At 55.1% G+C, this 9,409-nt stretch overlaps 1 protein-coding gene across 13 annotated transcripts in view; it reads right to left on the minus strand.

Annotated features, from left to right (window-relative positions):
• Positions 1–6,781, minus strand: part of LOC137353490 (RNA binding protein fox-1 homolog 2-like) — a 342,023-nt gene extending 335,242 nt beyond the window's left edge. For 10 of the 13 annotated variants that reach the window (XM_068019827.1, XM_068019833.1, XM_068019823.1 and 7 more), the window contains exon 1: positions 6,389–6,780. In XM_068019827.1, coding sequence (XP_067875928.1) covers positions 6,389–6,559 — 171 coding nt within the window. In that variant the 5' untranslated portion in view covers positions 6,560–6,780. Of the gene's footprint in view, positions 1–6,388 lie in introns of all 13 variants that reach the window. The other 3 variants (XM_068019825.1, XM_068019836.1, XM_068019821.1) reach the window with 2 other exon arrangements.
• Positions 6,782–9,409: the final 2,628 nt, after the last annotated feature.

A 9,409-nucleotide genomic window follows, 5' to 3' on the forward strand; every position in this document is an offset into this window, starting at 1 on the left:
CAACATTCGTCCCTCAACCAACCAGATTAAAAATAGATTAACTAGCCATTTCTCTTTGATGTTTTCAAAATTGCGTGCACAAATGGCTGCCATGTTTGTTTCCATAACAGTGAGTGCACCGTAACTGTGCTTTGCATTCTGAGAGACTCAAAAAAGCACTACATAAATGCAAGCTTTTTCTTTGTATGATATTTTTCTCACAGCATATCAAGATTCCTACATAAACCAGGTGGTAACATGGCTACATTATGAAACAGCAGCTGTAGGAATACCATGCAACATTGTGTAGCTTCTCATTCCCATGCCAATTCTCATTATTCCAGTCAACTACCTTGCATTCTCACCAGTACAGCCAGCATATATACTAATTTTCAGTAACCAATCATACACAAATAGATTCTCAAAGTTCTTTTAAAAATCAAAATATTTTGCACCTAATACTATTCAAATCACTTGATATGCTCTACTGAAGGCTGATTTTTCCCTCCATCTCAGACTGATCGTCATAAAATACTCACCTACATGACTCGTGACAAGTGACATACTAGGATTCTTTCCAACAATCCACTGAGATCAAAGGAACACGCGCTTATTTTAACTACTTCACCTTTTAATGGGGGTTGGGGAAGAATGCAAGAATTCTCAAGATGCAGCAGAAAGCCAGCTTATTCTACTTTTTGTTTAAATCCGACTGACTGGCTTCTTAGATCTTTCATTTCGCATTAGGGACCTACAGAAGTGACATTAGCATTTTCCCCAGCCAATAACCCACTGCAAGTATTGTGTTGATTGCAACTAAATCAAACTGAGAGACTATCTCTCAAAATCAAACCACCTTTGTCACCAACTCATTCTGACCTACAACTTCAAAAGCATGCAATTCCAGACTTCCATTCTAATACAATCCACAGGCTTCTAAAACCCAAGTTGATATCACTCAAGACCACTGCCATTTACGTTATCACCTCTCCTTACTTTTCTCAACCTTGGTGATGCTCTGCACCATCACCTTACCGAAAAAAATTAACAACCCTGAACCGCATCCCCAGGGAAGTAGTTACAATAGTGAACACAGAGATTTTTGAAGTTTAAAACAGATGATCAGCATTTGAATGAAAACCGGACGGACCACCCGGCATCAACCCAGGCACCGGAAACAACAACGGCAAACCCAGCCCTGTCGACCCTGCAAAGTCCTCCTTACTAACATCTGGGGGCTTGTGCCAAAGTTGGGAGAGCTGTCCCACAGACTAGTCAAGCAACAGCCTGACATAGTCATACTCACGGAATCATACCTTACAGACAATGTCCCAGACACTGCCATCACCATCCCACCGGCAGGACAGACCCAGAGGTGGTGGCACAGTGGTATAGGGAGGGAGTTGCCCTGGGAGCCCTCAACATCGACTCCGGACCCCATGAAGTCTCATGGCATCAGGTCAAACATGGGCAAGGTAACCTCCTACTGATTACCACCTACTGCCCTCCCTCAGCTGATGACTCATGCATGTTGAACACCACTTGGAGGAAGCACCGAGGGTGGCAAGGGCACAAAATGTACTCTGGGTGGGGGACTTCAATGTCCATCACCAAGAGTGGCTCGATAGCACCACCACTGACCGAGCTGGCCGAGTCCTAAAGGACATAGCTGCTAGACTGGGTCTGCGACAGGGAACCAACACAAGGGAAAAACATACTTGACCTTGTCCTCACCAATCTGCCTGCCGCAGATGCTTCTGTCCATGACAGTATTGGTAGGAGTGACCACCACACAGTCCTTGTGGAGATGAAGTCCCGCCTTCACATTGAGGATACCATCCATCGTGTTGTGTAGCACGATCACCGTGCTAAATAGGATAGATATCGAACAGATCGAGCAATGCGAAACTGGGTATCCATGAGGTGCTGTGGGCCATCAGCAGCAGCAGAATTGTACTCAACCACAATCTGTAACCTCATGGCACGGCATATCCCACACTCTACCATTACCATCAAGCCAGGAGACCAACCCTGGTTCAAAGAAGAGTGCAGGAGGGCATGCCAGGAGCAGCACCAGACATACCTCAAAATGAGGTGTCAACCTGGTGAAGCTACAACACAGGACTACTTGGGCGGCACAGTGGCGCAGTGGTTAGCACCGCAGCCTCACAGTACCAATTCTGGGTACTGCCTGTGTGGAGTTTTCAAGTTCTCCCTGTGTCTGCGTGGGTTTCCTCCGGGTGCTCCAGTTTCCTCCCACATGCCAAAGACTTGCAGGTTGATAGGTTAATTGGCAATTATAAATTGCCCCTAGCATAGGTAGGTGGTAGGGAATTATATAGGGACAGGTGGGGATGTGGTAGGAATATGGGATTAGTGTCGGATTAGTATAAATGGGTGGTTGATGGTCGACAGACTCGGTGGGCCGAAGGGCCTGTTTCAGTGCTGTATCTCTAAACTAAACAAACTGCGTAAGCAGCATGCAATAGACAGAGCTAAGCGATCCCATAACCAACGGATCAGATCTAAGCTCTGCAGTCCTGCCACATCCAGCCGTGAATGGTGGTGGACAATTAAACAACTAACTGGAGGAGGTGGCTCCACAAATAACCCCATCCTCAATGATGGGGGAGCCCAGCACATCAGTGCGAAAGATAAGGCAGAAGCATTTGCAACAATCTTCAGCCAAAAGTGCCGAGTTGATGATCCATCTCGGCCTCCTCCTGAAGTCCCCAGCATCACAGATGCCAGACTTCAGCCAATTCGATTCACTCCGCGTGATATCAACAAACAACTGAAGGCACTGGATACTGCAAAAGCTATGGGCCCTGACAATATTCCGGCAATAGTACTGAAGACCTGTGCTCTAGAACTTGCTGCACCCCTAGCCAAGCAGTTCCAGTACAGCTACAACACTGGCATCTACCCTGAAATGTGGAAAATTGCCCAGATATGTCCTGTACGCAAAAAGCAGGACAAGTGCAACCCGGCCAATTATCGCCCCATCAGCCTACTCTCAATCATCAGTAAAGTGATGGAAGGTGTCATCAACAGTGCCATCAAGCGGCACTTGCCAACCTGCTCAGTGACGCTCAGTTTGGATTCCGCCAGGGCCACTCAGCTCCTGACCTCATTACAGCCTTGGTTCAAACATGGGCAAAACAGCAGAACTCAAGAGGTGAGGTGAGAGTAACTGCCCTTGACATCAAGGCAGTATTTGACCAAGTATGGCATCAAGGAGCCCTAGCAAAACTGAGGTCAATGGGAATCAGGGGGAAAACACTCTGCTGACTGGAATCATATCTAGCGCAAAGGAAGATTGTTGTGGTTGTTGGAGGTCAATCATCTGAGCTCCAGGACATCACTGCAGGAGTTCCTCAGGGTAGTGTCCTAGGCCCAACCATCTTCAGCTGCTTCAATGACCTTCCTTCAATCATAAGGTCAGAAGTGGGGATGTTCACTGATGATTGCACAATGTTCAGCACCATTTGTGACTCCTCAGATACTGAAGCAGTCAGTGTAGAAATGCAGCAAGACCTGGACAATATTCAGGCTTGGGCTGATAAGTGGCAAGTAACATTCGCGCCACACAAGTGCCAGGCAATGACCATCTCCAACAAGAGAGAATCTAACCATCTCCCCTTGACATTCAACGGCATTACCATCGCTGAAATCCCCCACTATCAACATCCTAGGGGCTACCATTGATCAGAAACTGAACTGGAGTCGCCATATAAATACTGTGGCTACAAGAGCAGATCAGAGGCTAGGAATCCTGAAACGAGTAACTCACCTCCTGACTCCCCAAAGTCCGTCCACCATCTACAAGGCACAAGTCAGGAGTGTGATGGAATACTGTCCACTTGCCTGGATGGGTGCAGCTCCAACAACACTCAAGAAGCTCGACATCATCCAGGACAAAGCAGCCCACTTGATTGGCACCCCATCTACAAACATTCACTCCCTCCACCACCGACGCACAGTGGCAGCAGTGTGTACCATCTACAAGAAGCACTGCAGCAACGCACCTAGGCTCCTTAGACAGCACCTTCCAAACCCGCGACCTCTATCAACTAGAAGGACAAGGGCAGCAAATGCATGGGAACACCACCGCCTGCAAGTTCCCCTCCAAGTCACACATCATCCTGACTTGGAACGATATCACTGTTCCTTCACTGTCGCTGGGGCAAAATCCTAGAACTCCCTTCCTAACAGCACTGTGGGTGTACCTACCCCAAACGGACTGCAGCGGTTTAAGAAGGCAGCTCACCACCACCTTCTCAAGGGCAATTAGGGATGGGCAATAAAGGCTGGCCTGGCCAGCGACGTCCACATCCCATGAATGAATTTTTAAAAAATTTGAAATCTACATACTTTCGACATATCACCACTGAGTTTTGGATTCAGATTCAAACTATGCTTACTTGAAGTAACAGTAATTGGAATTTTTTGATTAAAGAGTGATTTTTAAGGTATGATGTTACGATGACAATTTGCAAATTCCTCTTCACAGTCAGTATTTTTTCCAGAGTACAAATCATCCATGCCTTTGTTATCCGCAGATGTGACTATTCCAATCAATTCTCTCCTGGCTGGCCGCCTACTTCCCACCCTAATCCAAAACTCTGCTGTCCATATTCTAACTCACACCAAATTCTCTACATCCACCACCCCTGTGCTCATTGGCCAATGTTGGCTTCCATGACCCACATGGCGGGGGGGAAGAGAGCAGGGGGTGGGGTGGGGTGGGGAGAGCAGGGGGGGGGGGGAAGAGAGCGGGGGGGGGGGAAGAGAGCGGGGGGGGGAAGAGAGCGGGGGGGGGGAAGAGAGCGGGGGGGGGGAAGAGAGCGGGGGGGGGGAAGAGAGCGGGGGGGGGGAAGAGAGCGGGGGGGGGGAAGAGAGCGGGGGGGGGGAAGAGAGCGGGGGGGGGGAAGAGAGCGGGGGGGGGGAAGAGAGCGGGGGGGGGGAAGAGAGCGGGGGGGGGGAAGAGAGCGGGGGGGGGGAAGAGAGCGGGGGGGGGAAGAGAGCGGGGGGGGGGAAGAGAGCGGGGGGGGGAAGAGAGCGGGGGGGGGAAGAGAGCGGGGGGGGGAAGAGAGCGGGGGGGGGAAGAGAGCGGGGGGGGGAAGAGAGCGGGGGGGGGAAGAGAGCGGGGGGGGGAAGAGAGCGGGGGGGGGAAGAGAGCGGGGGGGGGAAGAGAGCGGGGGGGGGAGAGAGCGGGGGGGGGGAGAGAGCGGGGGGGGGAAGAGAGCGGGGGGGGGAAGAGAGCGGGGGGGGGAAGAGAGCGGGGGGGGGAAGAGAGCGGGGGGTGGGGGGGGAAGAGAGCGGGGGGTGGGGGGGGGAAGAGAGCGGGGGGTGGGGGGGGGAAGAGAGCGGGGGGTGGGGGGGGGAAGAGAGCGGGGGGTGGGGGGGGGAAGAGAGCGGGGGGTGGGGGGGGGAAGAGAGCGGGGGGTGGGGGGGGGAAGAGAGCGGGGGGTGGGGGGGGAAGAGAGCGGGGGGTGGGGGGGGGAAGAGAGCGGGGGGTGGGGGCGGGAAGAGAGCGGGGGGTGGGGGGGGGAAGAGAGCGGGGGGTGGGGGGGGGAAGAGAGCGGGGGGTGGGGGGGGGAAGAGAGCGGGGGGTGGGGGGGGGAAGAGAGCGGGGGGTGGGGGGGGGAAGAGAGCGGGGGGTGGGGGGGGAAGAGAGCGGGGGGTGGGGGGGGAAAGAGAGCGGGGGGTGGGGGGGGAAAGAGAGCGGGGGGTGGGGGGGGAAAGAGAGCGGGGGGTGGGGGGGGAAAGAGAGCGGGGGGTGGGGGGGGGAAAGAGAGCGGGGGGTGGGGGGGGGAAAGAGAGCGGGGGGTGGGGGGGGAAAAGAGAGCGGGGGGTGGGGGGGGGAAAAGAGAGCGGGGGGTGAGGGGGGAAAGAGAGCGGGGGGTGGGGGGGGAAAGAGAGCGGGGGGTGGGGGGGGAAAGAGAGCGGGGGGTGGGGGGGGAAAGAGAGCGGGGGGTGGGGGGGGAAAGAGAGCGGGGGGTGGGGGGGGAAAGAGAGCGGGGGGTGGGTGGGGGGAAAGAGAGCGGGGGGTGGGGGGGGGAAAGAGAGCGGGGGGTGGGGGGGGGGAAAGAGAGCGGGGGGTGGGGGGGGGAAAGAGAGCGGGGGGTGGGGGGGGGAAAGAGAGCGGGGGGTGGGGGGGGGGAAAGAGAGCGGGGGGTGGGGGGGGGAAAGAGAGCGGGGGGTGGGGGGGGGAAAGAGAGCGGGGGGTGGGGGGGGGAAAGAGAGCGGGGGGTGGGGGGGGGAAAGAGAGCGGGGGGGTGGGGGGGGGGGGAAAGAGAGCGGGGGGGTGGGGGGTGGGGGAAGAGTTGTTCAGACTGTGATCGGAGCCATGTGCCCCTCTGCAGTCCCAGTTGCTGCCGATCTTTCGGCCGCTTCTCCCTCTTACCTGTCCGGCCTCGCTACTCATCCCGTTCTCGCCCGGATTCAGGCTCGGTTCCAGCCGCTGTCTCTTCGCCTCAGCCGCCGCTGGATCTCCCGGTTCGTCCCGCTTCAGCCCCCGCAGCATCCGCTCAGAGCCGGGGCCAAAGCCGCTGCCAGCCACTGCCTCCGCCGCCATGGAGCCGACTGCCTGAGGGGAGGGGGAGGAGGAACCCGGGCTGGAGGAGGAGGTGGTGGGAATTGGGCCGAGCGGGGGAGCGGCGGTCCGGGGAGCGGGAGGCGGGAGGCGAGGCCGCGGCTCCTCAGAGACAAAAGCAAATGTTCGAATCGGGAGGGAGCGGAAAACAGGCTTTAAAAAAATGGCCCCGATTCTTACACTCGCCGGCGCCGCGCGTGCACGACAAATAAACCGCGCGTGCACGACAAATAAACCGCGCGTGCACGACAAATAAACCGCGCGTGCACGACAAATAAACCGCGCGTGCACGACAAATAAACCGCGTGATTCGGCAGCTTCAAGCAAAGATCGCTCGAGATCATTCGGGAAGGATCGGGAACATTCGGGAAGGACCGGGAACATTCGGGAAGGACCGGGAACATTCGAAGAAGGATCGGGAACATTCGGGAAGGACCGGGAACATTCGAAGAAGGATCGGGAACATTCGAAGGATCGGGAACATTCGGGAAGGACCGGGAACATTCGAAGAAGGATCGGGAACATTCGGGAAGGATCGGGAACATTCGAAGAAGGACCGGGAACATTCGGGAAGGATCGGGAACATTCGAAGAAGGATCTGGAACATTCGGGAAGGACCGGGAACATTCGGGAAGGATCGGGAACATTCGAAGAAGGACCGGGAACATTCGGGAAGGATCGGGAACATTCGAAGGATCGGGAACATTCGGGAAGGACCAGGAACATTCGGGAAGGACCGGGAACATTCGAAGAAGGATCGGGAACATTCGGGAAGGATCGGGAACATTCGAAGAAGGATCGGGAACATTCGGGAAGGACCGGGAACATTCGAAGAAGGATCGGGAACATTCGGGAAGGATCGGGAACATTCGGGAAGGATCGGGAACATTCGAAGAAGGATTGGGAACATTCGGGAAGGACCGGGAACATTCGAAGAAGGACCGGGAACATTCGGGAAGGATCGGGAACATTCGAAGAAGGATCGGGAACATTCGGGAAGGACCGGGAACATTCGAAGAAGGATCGGGAACATTCGGGAAGGATCGGGAACATTCGGGAAGGATCGGGAACATTCGAAGAAGGACCGGGAACATTCGGGAAGGATCGGGAACATTCGAAGAAGGACCGGGAACATTCGGGAAGGATCGGGAACATTCGAAGAAGGATCGGGAACATTCGGGAAGGACCGGGAACATTCGAAGAAGGACCGGGAACATTCGGGAAGGACCGGGAACATTCGAAGAAGGATCTGGAACATTCGGGAAGGACCGGGAACATTCGGGAAGGATCGGGAACATTCGAAGAAGGACCGGGAACATTCGGGAAGGATCGGGAACATTCGAAGGATCGGGAACATTCGGGAAGGACCGGGAACATTCGGGAAGGACCGGGAACATTCGAAGAAGGATCGGGAACATTCGGGAAGGACCGGGAACATTCGAAGAAGGATCGGGAACATTCGGGAAGGACCGGGAACATTCGAAGAAGGATCGGGAACATTCGGGAAGGATCGGGAACATTCGAAGAAGGATCGGGAACATTCGGGAAGGACCGGGAACATTCGAAGAAGGATCGGGAACATTCGGGAAGGATCGGGAACATTCGGGAAGGACCGGGAACATTCGGGAAGGACCGGGAACATTCGAGGAAGGATCGGGAACATTCGGGAAGGACCGGGAACATTCGGGAAGGATCGGGAACATTCGGGAAGGATCGGGAACATTCGGGAAGGACCGGGAACATTCGGGAAGGACCGGGAACATTCGAAGGATCGGGAACATTCGGGAAGGATCGGGAACATTCGGGAAGGGCCGGGAACATTCGGGAAGGACCGGGAACATTCGAAGAAGGATCGGGAACATTCGGGAAGGATCGGGAACATTCGAAGAAGGATCGGGAACATTCAGGAAGGATCGGGAACATTCGAAGAAGGATCGGGAACATTTGGGAAGGGCTGGGAACATTCGAAGAAGGATCGGGAACATTCGGGAAGGATCGGGAACATTCAGGAAGGATCGGAAACATTCGGGAAGGACCGGGAACATTCGAAGAAGGATCGGGAACATTCGGGAAGGACCGGGAACATTCGGGAAGGATCGGGAACATTCGGGAAGGACCGGGAACATTCGAGAAGGATCGGGAACATTCGGGAAGGACCGGGAACATTCGGGAAGGACCGGGAACATTCGAAGGATCGGGAACATTCGGGAAGGACCGGGAACATTCGAAGAAGGATCGGGGACATTCGGGAAGGACCAGGAACATTCGGGAAGGACCGGGAACATTCGAAGGATCGGGAACATTCGGGAAGGACCGGGAACATTCGAAGAAGGACCGGGAACATTCGAAGAAGGATCGGGAACATTCGGGAAGGACCGGGAACATTCGAAGAAGGATCGGGAACATTCGGGAAGGACCGGGAACATTCGAAGAAGGATCGGGAACATTCGGGAAGGACCGAGAACATTCGGGAAGGATCGGGAACATTCGGGAAGGATCGGGATCATTTGGGAAGGACCGGGAACATTCGAAGAAGGATCGGGAACATTCGGGAAGGACCGGGAACATTCGAAGAAGGATCGGGAACATTCGGGAAGGATCGGAAACATTCGGGAAGGACCGGGAACATTCGAAGAAGGATCGGGAACATTCGGGAAGGACCGGGAACATTCGGGAAGGATCGGGAACATTCGGGAAGGACCGGGAACATTCGAGAATGATCGGGAACATTCGGGAAGGACCGGGAACATTCGGGAAGGACCGGGAACATTCGGGAAGGACCGGGAACATTCGAAGGATCGGGAACATTCGGGAAGGACCGGGAACATTCGA

This window comes from Heterodontus francisci, chromosome 41 (genome assembly GCF_036365525.1).
Source record: "Heterodontus francisci isolate sHetFra1 chromosome 41, sHetFra1.hap1, whole genome shotgun sequence".
NCBI lineage: Eukaryota > Metazoa > Chordata > Chondrichthyes > Heterodontiformes > Heterodontidae > Heterodontus > Heterodontus francisci.